Genomic DNA, 12,145 nt, shown 5'->3' on the forward strand with positions numbered 1-12,145 from the left:
GTGCTTTGCAACTGGAAATGAAGTTTTTCACGAAACAACAGCGAAAATCTTTGCTAAAGAAGATTCTCCCCATGCACAAAGTTTCTACTTTAATCAGGATGCTCCATTCTTTTAACGTAAAAAAAATCGAGGAAAGAAATGGAAGAGAGGAAAAGAAGAGGAAGCCAGCCTTCCATTGCCGCGTCTTTCAACATCCCCTCGCCATTCCGCGCTGACCGACGGCTGGCAGTCACTGGGGTTGGAATCCTAGGGCACGCCACATTCCGTCTAGCTTTGAAATAGCTCCAATAGAAACATGTCCTCTTCGCCCAGCAGAGTAGCCGCGCTTGGAAGATTTGGGGCCGCCAGCGCCGCGACAACAATGAAGAAAATCTCCCCCGCTATGCCGCCATCGCCCAAGAAGTGGAGATGGGGAGGAGCATCGCTCTCGTCGCCCAGGATTGGATCGTTTCTTCTCGTCTTCTTGGTGCTCTCCCTCCTCGCCCTCAATCTGGAGACCATCTTCCCCTTCTACTATCAATCAGGTGGGTCGATCGATCGCTCTTCCTCTCTGTGTTGCGCTGACCATGGGCGATGCTAGCAGATGATGATGTCAGCTCGAGAGTGGAGCTCCACCGCGATTTGCAATGGCCCAGCGCCAGCTACTTCACAATGGAGCACCACCAGCGCGATCGTGGCAGTCGCCACAACCATCACCGTCGCGAGCTCAAGAATCCATACCAGGAAGAGGAGCGAAGCAGCGGGCACAGCGTGCTCTTGCCCGGGAAGTTGGGGGGGACTGGCGATGAGATCTTCCTGTGCGATCGCTCCCATCCTCGCTCGGATGTGTGCTACCTCAAGGGCGATGTCCGGATGGACTCGCGCTCCTCGTCCTTCGTGCTCGTGGCCAAGAACGCGAGCACGCGGCTTGGCGAGGAGAGAATCAAGCCATACACGAGGAAGTGGGAGCAGAGCTGTATGGACATCGTTCACGAGGTGAGAGTCCGCGCGGTTCCATCGCCATCGCCCCAAGAAGACGATCAACACGAAGAAGAGCACAGACAAGGCGAAGAACACGAGGGGGCCGAGCGGAGATGCGATGTCTACCACTCTGTTCCAGCGGTGGTGTTCACCACCGGCGGCTACACCGGCAATGTGTACCACGAATTCCACGATGGATTGATCCCGCTCTACATCACATCCCAGCACCTCAATCGCGAGGTGGTGTTCGTGGGAGTGGAGCTCCACAACTGGTGGCTCACCAAGTACGGCGACGTGATCGCCCAGATGAGCAATCACCCCGTCATCGACTTCGATCGCGACGAGCGCATCCACTGCTTCCCGGAGGTGACAGTCGGCCTCCACATCCACGACGAGATGGCCATCGAGCCATCGCTCATGCCGGGCAACCAGACCATCGTGGATTTCCGCAACCTCCTCGACGCCGCGTATCAAGAGGAGCTCGATGGGCAGGCTCAAGCTCCGGAGCCACCGCCACCATCGCCAGCGTCTTCGATCGGCCAGCCCAGGCTGACAATCATCGCCAGGAACGACACGCGCGTCATCCTCAACCTGGACGAGATCGTGGGCATGGCTCGCGAGCTGGGCTTCTGGGTGGAGATTCGCAAGCCCGATCGGACCAGCGAGCTCAAGAGGATCTACCGCGCACTGAATTCCAGCGATGTTCTGCTGGGCGTCCACGGCGCCGCCATGACGCACTTCCTCTTCATGCGCCCTGGATCGGTGTTCATCCAGGTGGTGCCGCTGGGAACCAAGTGGGCCGCCGCCGCCTACTACGGCCAGCCCGCGCAGAAGCTCGGCCTCGACTACATCGGCTACGAGATCGACGCCAGCGAGAGCTCGCTGAGCGACAGGTATGACGAGAACGACACGGTTCTCACCGATCCGGCCAAGATCAGCACGCAGGGATGGGCCGTCGTCAAGGAGATCTACTTGGAGGGCCAGAATGTGAGGCTCTCTTTGCCGCGATTCAAGAGGACTTTGCTGGATGCCCGGAGGAAAGCCATGGCCTTTCGGCTGCGACAAAGGTGGTGAGCAAAGCAGCGAGAGTGAGTGAGTGAGATTCTTTCCCATACTTTTTTTCTCTTCCCGAGGAGTATGAATCGCGTTTCGCGTGGTGTACAGTATAGGCAGTCATGATTTTTTTTTTCCGTGACCTCTCTTGCAAAGACAAGAGAGCACACACCACACTTCACACCAATCAAGCCAATTGCTAGAACAGAAACGAACGCTTGTTCGAGTTTGGTTGTTCTTGCGTGTTGGACGAATCTCGCGTTTCGTTTTCGTTGTACAGAACAGAAGCGATGGAGAGAAACACGGCTTTGCTTCACTGTATCCGCCTGGATTCCTCTTTCTCGCTCACATGCTACGAATCCTCGATTACGCATGAGAAATCAAGGCTTGCGGTACAATCCAAACCGAACAGCTCTGGCCAGACTTTGCAGCACCTCCAACAACGAATGAAAAAGGTCAAAGAAAACAAACAAAAACCAGAAACTTACAGAACTGAGGATAGGAAATTCCCGGGAGCAACAAGCCGACAAGGAGAGATGGCTCCCCACCACTGGCTCGGCTTCGTTCGTTGCTGCCAAAGCCTTGGGCTCTCCCTCGTTCTGTCTCCTTGTCCGAGTGCCACATCTCCGGTAATCTCGCTGCTTTGACCTTCATTGCTCGCTCCACGTAAAGCAAGAGCTGTTTGTTTAGCTGATGCATCCTCTGATGCACTGCTGCTGCACGACCGATGCATTGATTGAGTGATCCGTTTAAACTGGATCCGAGAAGTCATCTGGGCACACATGAGCACATTAAACTAGCAGCCTTTTAAAAGGAGGATAAGTTCTCGCAAAAGGAAAGGAGGGAGGGAGCTTACTTTTTTTACTTTGCAGCGCGGAGCATCCGAGAAGAAAAGCAGCGGCTGAATGGACGAATGACCCGAAACTCTGGCGAGAGCCATGTTCTATCGTCTCGTGGGGCTGCTGTAAAGTTCAGTCGGAAAGGGATATGAAAATCTCGAGGAATTAATTTCAGAAGTTGCTTACTTGAAGCACGTGGTCAACGTGCTAACCAGAAAAACGCGGCCTCGGAGGAAGAATCACACTCACAAGTGGTCAACCTTCGTGCAAAAGCAACGTCGTTCTTCTTCTCATTACAAACAGATTGAAGAACATCTGCAAGAGCGCACAAGGAAATAGCTTATGTAACCTGCTGAAGATCGGAAAGCCGGTCTAACTCGGAGACCACAGAGCTTCCAATGTGGTCTACAAGAGTCCCAATCCGGTCGCCACTAAGAGCCTTGGAGATGTTTCCAGGCTTGTTCAGATCGAAAACCACCACTGCACAGAATCAAAATCTGGTCAGACAAGACGAGAGAACAAAACAGAAAAGCGCAAAACAAAGAAAAGGACATTCCGACCTGGTATGCTGTTCTCTTGGCAGAGTGTTATAGCAGTGAGATCCATGACGTTGAGGCCCATGGCTGCCACTTGACGGTAAGAGACATGATCCAAGAGCCTGGCGCAGGAGTTCTTCCTGGGATCACAGTCGTAGACACCCTCCACATTCGTTGCTTTGAGCACAACTTGAGCGTTTACTGCCAAGGACAAGCCAAGGGAATCAGTGAGGCATGCTGTTCGTCTGTGGGATCACGAGCCTACTCACTCTCGGCGGCTCGAAGCGCTGCAGCGGTATCAGTTGTGAAAAATGGATTGCCCGTGCCAGCACCAAAAATGACGACTCTGCCTTTCTCCAAATGCCTCATTGCTCTCCTCCTTATGTAAGGTTCGGCCACCTCTGCCATTCGATACGCGGTCTGGACACGAGTAGGCACTCCAACACTCTCGAGCGACGCTTGCAAGAAAATCGCATTCATGACTGTGGCCATCATCCTGCATGCAAGAAAAGAAAAATATCTGTTTCCATTATAAACATGAAGAAGAATTCATACCCGATATGATCTGCCGAGGCACGATCGAGTCCACTGGCACCGGCCCAGTTTGCTCCCCGGAAAAAATTCCCACCGCCTACAACCATGGCAATCTGGATGCAAACAAAGAGGATTAAAGAATTCCTTGGGAACTGGAATCGAGAAAACCAATTAACGGCAGTTACCTCAATGCCAAGACGAGACATTGAAGCAATCTCTCTTGCAATCGACATGGTCAGCTAAAGAGGAAAAAAAAAAAACGGTCATTCCAAGCCAGCATAGCTACATTTTCTTGCAATACCTTTGGATCGATGTTCTGCGTTCCATCTCCCGCCAAAGCCTCGCCGCTAACCTTAAGAAGCACTCTTTGCCATCGAGGCTTGGTCTTGCCGACCATCACCATATCATAAATCCCCGGAAGCCTAGAACCGAGCAAAATCCCCGCCAAGATTGTCGATTTCCATTCCAAGAACGCACAAAATGGACATACCTGTCATCTCCGGGCGACGCGCCGCTGCTCACCGCGTCGGTCGAGACCCTGGCATCGATCGACCTCATCAGCATCATTCTTGGACGCCTTCCTCCCGGGAGCGAAATCCGGCTCCTGGAAACGAATGTAGCAGCGGCAAAGGAGGAGGAAGACGAAGATGAAGAGAGAGGAATGGAGGAAGCGATGGCGCCTAGAGCATTTTCCATCCCTACAAAGGCATCGAAATGCCCTAAAACCCTAAACCCGTGAGAAAGAAGAAGATATTTTAATCTAGAACCCTAGGAGCGTCTATGTCGAATCACATTGGAGAGAAGAACATAGGGGGCGGAATTCGCAGGATCTAGCGCTGCTGCTATGGAGGCCGATTGCTCAGCAATGCCTCGATCCGAGTGGGTTGTGGAGGCACTGAGCAAACTCGTCCAATCCATGGAATCCGGCACGAATGGCATGGTGTTCATGAGCTCCTCTGCCTGTCGGAGCCTCCCACACCGCCCGAGAAGATCGATCACGCAGCCATAGTGCTCGCTGGTGGCCGCGATCTGGAATTCGCCCACCATGTCCACGAAGCAATCGCGAGATCGAGCCAGGAGCCCCGAGTGAGTCAAGGAATTGAGCAAGCAAACAAACGTCGTCCCGTCGGGATCCACTCCCAGCTGTGCCATCTCCGTGAAGAACAGCAGTGCTTGGTTGTGGCGATGGCGATCATGCCCGGTCTGGGCGTACGCTCCAAGCATGGAATTCCACGCTGCGAGGCTCACACCCTTCTTCGCCATGGAATCAAACACGGCTCGAGCATCGCTCAGGCACCCGGCCTTGGCGAACATATGGATCATCGCCACTCCAATCCATTCGTAGCAATCCATCTCTTCCATGTAGCAGCTAGAGATGAATCTGTAGAGTTTGTAAGCGTGAGTGGAGCTCTGGCACGATCCGGCAAGCGTAGCCATCACGGTCTCGTTGGGCCGCATTCCCTCGATCTCCATGCACCGCACAAGCCTAATCGATTCCTCCAAATGCCCTTGCTGGGCAAATCCAGAAACAATGGCGTTCCAGGCGACAAGATCTCTTTCTCGAATCCCCTGGAACACTTCCAGTGCTTTCTCCACTGCGCCCAATCTGGAGTACATGCTAACTATCGCGGTGGCCACGACGATATCGCGATCGAAGCCACAAGCCACAGCTCGATCGTGGAGCTGGGTGCCCGCTTGTAGATCCTCGCAAGCTCCCAGCAAGCTGATGAAGCTCACTTCGTCAGCTCTCACTCCTTGGCAATCCATCCTCGGGAGAACTCCCATGGCTTCCCGGGGGCAATCGTTCTGTGCTAGTGCTCCAGCCATGGCATTCCACGCGCTCACCTCCTCTGTTCTTCCGACGAGCTTGATCTTCGCAAAGCTGGATCGCGCATCGTCGGTGCTGCCGCAGCTGCCATACATGTTCACGAGAAGAGTTCCAACCACGAGATCGCTTTCTAGCTCGAGAGCTGCGATCCAGCGATGGATTTCTCGACCATCTTCCAAGCTCTCGAGCTCGCTACACGCTTCCACCAGATTGATCAGCGTCACCTTGTTGGGCTTCATCGCGCTGCGTTTCATCCTCTTGAAGAGATCCAGCGCTTCCATCGCCCGACCATGCTGGACGTACTGCGTGAGCATCGCATTGTAGGTCGCCAGTCCTGGATCACGCAAACGATCGAAAACCTCCACGGCACGATCGAGCTCTCCAGATCGCCCATGCATGCTTAGCAGCGCGCTTCCAACGACTGGATTGTCCTGGTAGCCGGAATCCATCACTCGATCATGGAGAAGCTCCCTGTCTCTGGGCGATTCATCGTTTAACCCGCAAGCGCCCAGCACGAGAACGAAGGTCACGTCCACGAATCTCACGCCCTCGAGATCCATGGCCCGCGAGAGCTCCATTGCTCGCTGGAACTCCCCACACTGAGAGAAAGACCCGATCATCGCATTCCACGATATCACATCCTTGATATCCATGGAGGAGAAGATCGCCCAGGATCTCTCGCTGCTACCACAGTTCCCATACATGGTTATCAGCGAGTTCATGGTGGCGAGATCAGTGTCGAGACCGATGCCTCGAGCTCGCTCGTGGATGTTCTTGGCGACGTCGAGATCCATGCACACGGCCGCAAAGCCAAGGAGGGTGGCGGAGGTCTCTCGGACGCCTTCCAGCTGCATCATCCGGAAGAATCCCAGCGCCAGAGAGAAATCCCCGTGCTGCGCTGCCGCCGCGATCATGGCATTGAAGCAAACGCCGTCTCGAGCTCGCATCCTCTGGAACACTCGCGTCGCGGCCTCGAGGCTCCCACACTTGGAGTACGTGTTGACGAGCGCGGTGCCCAGCACCACCTCGGTTTCCAGCGCCATCTCCGAGCACGAGTCGACGATCCTCTGGTGCACGGCTTCCAGCTCCGCGAGATCTCCCAGACCGGCACAAGCGGTGAGGACGTTGATGAAAGTTATCCTCGAGGGTGGACAACGCATCTCCCAGAAGAGAACAATGGCCTCCTTGTAATGCCCGTTCTGGGCATACGCAGCGATCATGATGTTCCACGAGAAAACATTTGTTCTTTCCATAGCATCAAATGTGGACTTTGCGTCGGCAATGCTCCCACACTTGCCATACATCTGGAGCACCAAATTCATGAGAAATATGTCTTGACAAGTGTGTTGAGCGAGCATGATCTTTTGGTGAATGGATCTACCTTGCGGAAGTGACCCCGCATCTCGACACTGGCGCAGGGTCGTCGCGTAAGAGCTCCTCACGGCCTCCATATACTCCTATAGCAATCCATAGATTTCCCAAAACATTTGCAAATGTGATCCAAGAAGAACGGGCCCAAAAAAGCTTTGATTTGACAAACAGTAGATGCTAGTGGAGCAGCAGCGGCAGCCCCTTAGATCATGCAACACTTCCAAAGACCCCCGCCGCCAAGGGGAAGCACAAATCCGCCATAGCTGGGTTGAAGAACCCGGAATTTTCACTACTTCAGCTGACATCAACCGTGGCCCATTCTGTGCGGGAATGGCGACGCGATGCTGGAAGACGCGGCGCTTTCTCTTCCATTACGTTAGCGTTAGCTAAAAGTCGTTTAAAAAAAGTAAGAAAAAGCTTTCCTTTGGTTTTTTACGAGCTAGGGTTTTAGAAAGGGAAGCGATGGAGGCGACAAATCTAGAGTCTCGATCGATCGAGGATGGCGCGAACAAGGCCGCGGAGAGCGGCGAGGTAATCTCCGATTTAGAGGTTTCCGGTCCCAAGAAAGGGAGCGCGAATGTGGACGACGGCGTTGATTCCCAGGCGGAGAAAACCGATGTAGCTTCCAACGACGACACGATTGGAAATTCGAGCTTGCCCGTGGTCGACAAGGACGAGAATTTGGAGGAAACAAAAGAAGAGCAAGAAGAAGCTCCAGTGGTGGAGGGAAAAGCACCGGAGGTCGAGAAGAAAGCCGTCTTACCATGGGAGGAGGAAGAACAAGTACCGCCGGAGCAGGAACCAGCGATCGAGAAAGGAGTTCAGGAAGAACAAGTCGTGAACTTAGAGGAACCGGCGATCCAGGAAAAACAAGTGCCAGCGAAGAAGGCCAACTTACCACGAGAACAGGAAGAACAAGTGTCCCCAATCGAGGTGATACCACGAGAACAGGAAGAACAACTGCCAGTGACCGAGGAGAAGGCCCAACAGGAAGACCAAGTGCCAGTGATCGAGGAGAAGGCGAGCGAGGAGAAGCCACGAGAACAGGAAGAACAAGTGCCAGTGATCGAGGAGAAGGCCAAGCTACCACGAGAGAAGGAAGAGCAAGTGCCAGTGACCGACAAGGGATCGAATTTACTGCGAGAACTGGAGGAGGAGGAAGATAATTCACGCGAAGAGGAGGTAAAGGAAGAAGAAAAGCTGGCCGTGGAGGACACGACCGAGGAAATCAAAGAACAGCATTTCATCCCGGGAGCAGAACTGGAAGGTTTCGCCAAAGTCTACGAGGAACGCAGCGATGAGATTGCGCTGGATCCTCACGAAGCTCCTCCGCCGCCACCTCCTCTCGTGGACGTCGCTCATCCCCCGGTGGAATCCATAGCAACAAATGGAGGCGATTACCATGGTAGCGGTGGTGGTGGAACTGGAACCATCGCGAAGACCAAGTCCAAGATCAAAGGTTTCCTGTCGCGGTGTCTTCCAGAGTTCGAGAGATTCGACGCTCACTCGTGGGCATCCGGTCTCGCTCTGGGGATCATCGTGACGTGCTCCGCGGTCGTCATCTCCAAGAAGCTCGACAACATCAAAGGTAAATAAATAAACACATATAAAAGCTTTGCTTTGATCGTTTGGTAGTATAGTTTAGATAACCTTATCAAATGCGAAAAGAAAAATCAAGAAATAGGTCTTCCACGTGGCGCAATCTCATTTGTGCCTTTTTATTACGGCGAGTGGCTCCAGAGTATTTTATATTGCCCATTGCTTGCGAAGTAGGCCTTTTCTTTTCCCTTCCCCGCGGCCTTGTGGTGTTCTTGCGCGCTAGAGGAGGGCGGCGGCACGGCGCGGGTTGCGTGGAGGGGCATCGGGCGGCGCGCAGGGCGCGGGCCTGCGATCCAGGTGTCGGAGCTGGAAATCTGGGGGCTAGGGTTGATTCTGTAGCTCAAGGGTCTCGTTGGATGCCCCAGCGATGTCTGATTGCCGCCACGGATCGCCGCTGCCGCCTCTTCCTCTAGGCCGATTGAAATCCCGCAGCGGCGGCTCACTCCGCTGGAGCTCGTGTCCTCCCTTTTTGTAACAGCGTAGATGTGCTGCGTCATGGAGGTGGAATCAGGGGCCAACGCCGCCGATGCCGACGATTCCGAGTTTGTCGAGGTCGATCCCACTGGGCGCTATGGCCGGGTAAATTTTTTTCTTTTCGACTTGTGGCAAGATGGAAGAGCTCATGGTGGTTTTTCTCTCAGTATAACGAAGTCCTGGGTCGTGGAGCCTTCAAGACAGTGTAAGTCCTTTTTGTCGAGGAGATGGTTTTCGTTCCTCATGGGTTTGATCTGTGTATAGTTACAAGGCTTTCGACGAGGTGGATGGTATCGAGGTTGCCTGGAACCAGGTGAATGTCCAGGATGTTTTGGGAAGACCCGAGGACCTTGAGCGGCTCTACTCGGAGGTTCACTTGCTGAGGGGCTTGAAACACAAGAACGTGATCAAGTTCTTCACGTCATGGGTGGATCCACGGACCAAGAATGTGAACTTCATCACCGAGATTTTCACCTCCGGCACACTGCGACAGTGAGTTCCCTTCACATCCTTTAGTTTGAGCTTTAGCGTGTGTTTGTTTTCTGGTTTGGTCTCTTAGGTACCGCAAGAAGCACAAGAATGTTGACATGAAAGCGGTCAAGAATTGGGCTAGGCAAATCCTTCGTGGGCTGCTGTACTTGCACAGCCACGATCCTCCCATTATTCATCGCGATCTAAAGTGTGACAATATCTTTGTAAATGGGAACCAGGGAGAAGTCAAGATTGGAGACCTCGGCCTGGCGACAATTCTTCGTCAGGCTCATGCTGCGCACAGTGTGATTGGTGTGCATTTTATTCTCTCTCTCTCTCTCTCTCTGTCTCCTTTATTCTCTTTTCTGATCAAAGCGGTGCATTTTCCAGGTACTCCGGAGTTCATGGCACCGGAGCTTTACGAGGAGGACTACAATGAACTTGTTGACATCTACGCTTTTGGCATGTGCGTGCTGGAGCTCGTTACTTTCGATTACCCTTACAGCGAGTGTACAAATGCGGCACAGATTTACAAAAAAGTGTCGTCGGTGAGAGTTCTTGCACGATACGATTGAAACTTGGCAGCTCATTCTCGAATTTGTTTATGCAGGGAATAAAGCCTGCCGCCCTTGACAAGGTCAAGGATCCAGAGGTCAGAAGCTTCATTCAAAAGTGCCTCGCCACAGCATCCAAAAGGCTACCTGCACGAGAGCTACTGAAGGATCCATTCCTTCAGTGTGAAAGCGATCGGGACGGCGTAGCAGATTCCTTGCCAAGTCTTAACAAAGATCGGGTCAACGACATGGAAGAACTAGTGAAGCCGAATGAAAAGATTAAGGCACACGGCAGCTTCGACAGTTGCCGCTCACAGGAAACAGATAATGACGACATATCTAGAAAGCCTTCTACGAACCCGTACTCGGAATTCAAGGATGACACGCAGAAAAGCAAGGACTTCAAGGTGAAGGGAAAGTTGAGACAGGACAACATATTCTTGCGGCTACGAATATCAGAGCAAGGTAATACTTTACGTAATCATTCTGAGGTGACAACTGAGTTTCTCGGTCTCCACAGGTCATGTGCGAAACATCCATTTTGCTTTCGACTTGGAAGCTGATACCGCCTTCAGCGTTGCCAGTGAAATGGTAACCGAGTTGGACCTGTCAGACCAAGACGTAGCCACAATCGCAGAGATGATTGACGCGGAGATATTGTCCCTGGTTCCGGACTGGAAGCCTGGCGGCGCATTTGATGCGGACGACGAGAAGGGTGTTGAAGATACAGGTCCAGTTGCCGAGGCGGAAGAGCTAAACGCCACAGAGATGCATAGCACTGACTCGACGCATGGGGAAGGGATGATGTTTGGACGCTTTGAGGAGGTTTCGGTGGGCTGCCTATCGACCGATACCGATTCGGAGCCCGAGCCCACCACCGGGCTCGACAACAACAGCCATTTCAGCCCCGCAGAAGAAGAGTATCCGGAGCTGGTTTCTTCGTCGACTAGCAAGCAGGACATGGTGGCAAAGTGGATCAACAGCACGTCGGGTACGTTTCACGAGGGCCTGAAGCACGGTGAGGTGCTAAACCCGGAGCAACGGGAGCAGCAACACCAGGTTTTGGCGAGCGAGCAGCAGCAGCAGCAGGAGCAACTGCTCAAGGCGGAGAGAGAGGACGTGACTGACATGCACACGAGCTCGGTTGGGGATTCGGTCTCGGAGGCTACGGTGTCCGAGGTGTCGGGGGCGAAGCTGGAGGATGGCTTCGACAACACGTCCGTTGTAGGTGGTCCGCGAGAGCGAGAGTGTGTCCCGGGCGAGCTATGCGAGATATCGGTGAATCGCATGGACTGCGCGGTGGTGGAAGCGGCGACGCCGCAGCCGGGCACAGGTTTGTACAGGTATTCGCCCAAAGCGCCGGAAACTGATAACGACATTCTCAAGAAGGAGAGGCTGCAGAGGTCGATTGCGGAATTGGAAGCAAGGACGCTCGAGGGGCTCTCGAAGAAGAATGGATACTTTGCTGGCCTGGTGAAGAAGGCGGGAGTGTAGGCTCTCCCTCGGTGGTTCTTTTTTCCCTCTAGAACTAATATCTCTTTGCCAGGCCGAGGCAGGAAAGAAGAGTTTTTATAATTTTTTTATTTTTTTTTGTTTTTGTTTTTGCTCGCGTGTTTGAGTAAGTTGCCCATGAGTGCTAAGATGTAAATAGCCAAGCGTGGTGCAAGGGAGAGATCTCGATTGATTTCATGAATAAGTTGTAGGACTGAAGGTGGTGGAAATTGGATACAAGGGTTCATTGACTCTGATTTCTAGTCTTGTAGCTTGAGCTAAAATCTCAAGTTGACAGGTTTGTGGCATTTGAACATGGGATTTGAAATTTGCATGTGTGTCTTTGTCAAGGATTTTTGTTCGTTTTGTGGAAGTAAAAACCTTTAGCAGTCTAAGAACACGAATCTAGCCGTTAGATTCAATTTCAAATTTGGA

General features: G+C 52.9%; 4 protein-coding genes across 6 annotated transcripts; 2 read left to right on the forward strand and 2 right to left on the reverse strand.

Moving 5' to 3' along the window:
• The first annotated feature begins 244 nt into the window (after positions 1–244).
• On the forward strand, positions 245–2,194 carry LOC112342900. Its single transcript, XM_024665499.1, has 2 exons — positions 245–524; positions 584–2,194. Exons 1-2 carry the CDS (start codon positions 296–298, stop codon positions 2,032–2,034), a joined length of 1,680 nt encoding a protein of 559 aa, XP_024521267.1. The 5' UTR covers positions 245–295; the 3' UTR covers positions 2,035–2,194.
• A 919-nt stretch (positions 2,195–3,113) lies between these two features.
• LOC9644102 (uridylate kinase) lies at positions 3,114–4,688 on the reverse strand. 2 transcript variants are annotated; one of them, XM_002991739.2, is made up of 7 exons: positions 4,413–4,686; positions 4,224–4,344; positions 4,108–4,161; positions 3,944–4,035; positions 3,658–3,884; positions 3,413–3,589; positions 3,114–3,332 (listed from the first exon to the last, which is right to left on the reverse strand). In XM_002991739.2, exons 1-7 carry the CDS (start codon positions 4,616–4,618, stop codon positions 3,193–3,195), a joined length of 1,017 nt encoding a protein of 338 aa, XP_002991785.2. In that variant the 5' UTR covers positions 4,619–4,686; the 3' UTR covers positions 3,114–3,192. The 2 variants fall into 2 exon arrangements, with proteins under 2 accessions (XP_002991785.2, XP_024521272.1); XM_024665504.1 differs by having other exon boundaries at positions 3,944–4,161; positions 4,413–4,688.
• LOC112342898 (pentatricopeptide repeat-containing protein At4g13650-like) lies at positions 4,665–7,532 on the reverse strand. The gene is made up of 2 exons (XM_024665495.1): positions 7,132–7,532; positions 4,665–7,054 (listed from the first exon to the last, which is right to left on the reverse strand). The coding sequence occupies exons 1-2, from the start codon at positions 7,150–7,152 to the stop codon at positions 4,691–4,693; spliced, it is 2,385 nt and encodes a 794-aa protein (XP_024521263.1). The 5' UTR covers positions 7,153–7,532; the 3' UTR covers positions 4,665–4,690.
• A 1,381-nt stretch (positions 7,533–8,913) lies between these two features.
• On the forward strand, positions 8,914–12,044 carry LOC9633417 (probable serine/threonine-protein kinase WNK9). 2 transcript variants are annotated; one of them, XM_024665497.1, is made up of 7 exons: positions 8,914–9,299; positions 9,362–9,399; positions 9,459–9,686; positions 9,754–9,977; positions 10,056–10,213; positions 10,276–10,684; positions 10,740–12,044. In XM_024665497.1, exons 1-7 carry the CDS (start codon positions 9,204–9,206, stop codon positions 11,711–11,713), a joined length of 2,127 nt encoding a protein of 708 aa, XP_024521265.1. In that variant the 5' UTR covers positions 8,914–9,203; the 3' UTR covers positions 11,714–12,044. The 2 variants fall into 2 exon arrangements, with proteins under 2 accessions (XP_024521265.1, XP_024521264.1); XM_024665496.1 differs by having other exon boundaries at positions 9,754–10,213.
• The last annotated feature ends 101 nt before the right edge of the window (positions 12,045–12,145 follow it).

This window comes from Selaginella moellendorffii, unplaced genomic scaffold, assembly GCF_000143415.4.
Source record: "Selaginella moellendorffii unplaced genomic scaffold, v1.0 SELMOscaffold_123, whole genome shotgun sequence".
NCBI lineage: Eukaryota > Viridiplantae > Streptophyta > Lycopodiopsida > Selaginellales > Selaginellaceae > Selaginella > Selaginella moellendorffii.

Excerpts from the sequence above, each read along its gene's own strand:
- LOC112342900 (XM_024665499.1), top strand. The coding sequence starts at position 296 with ATGTCCTCTTCGCCCAGCAGAGTAGCCGCGCTTGGAAGATTTGGGGCC. Across the intron at positions 525-583 it reads CCCCTTCTACTATCAATCAG|ATGATGATGTCAGCTCGAGA; the intron begins GTGGGTCGATCG and ends CGATGCTAGCAG.
- LOC9644102 (XM_024665504.1), bottom strand. The coding sequence starts at position 4,618 with ATGGAAAATGCTCTAGGCGCCATCGCTTCCTCCATTCCTCTCTCTTCA. Across the intron at positions 3,885-3,943 it reads GCCTCGGCAGATCATATCGG|GATGATGGCCACAGTCATGA; the intron begins GTATGAATTCTT and ends TCTTGCATGCAG. Across the intron at positions 3,590-3,657 it reads AGCGCTTCGAGCCGCCGAGA|TAAACGCTCAAGTTGTGCTC; the intron begins GTGAGTAGGCTC and ends TGTCCTTGGCAG.
- LOC112342898 (XM_024665495.1), bottom strand. The coding sequence starts at position 7,152 with ATGCGGGGTCACTTCCGCAAG. Across the intron at positions 7,055-7,131 it reads TGCGGGGTCACTTCCGCAAG|ATGTATGGCAAGTGTGGGAG; the intron begins GTAGATCCATTC and ends TTGGTGCTCCAG.
- LOC9633417 (XM_024665496.1), top strand. The coding sequence starts at position 9,204 with ATGTGCTGCGTCATGGAGGTGGAATCAGGGGCCAACGCCGCCGATGCC. Across the intron at positions 9,687-9,753 it reads ACCTCCGGCACACTGCGACA|GTACCGCAAGAAGCACAAGA; the intron begins GTGAGTTCCCTT and ends TTGGTCTCTTAG. Across the intron at positions 10,685-10,739 it reads GCTACGAATATCAGAGCAAG|GTCATGTGCGAAACATCCAT; the intron begins GTAATACTTTAC and ends CGGTCTCCACAG.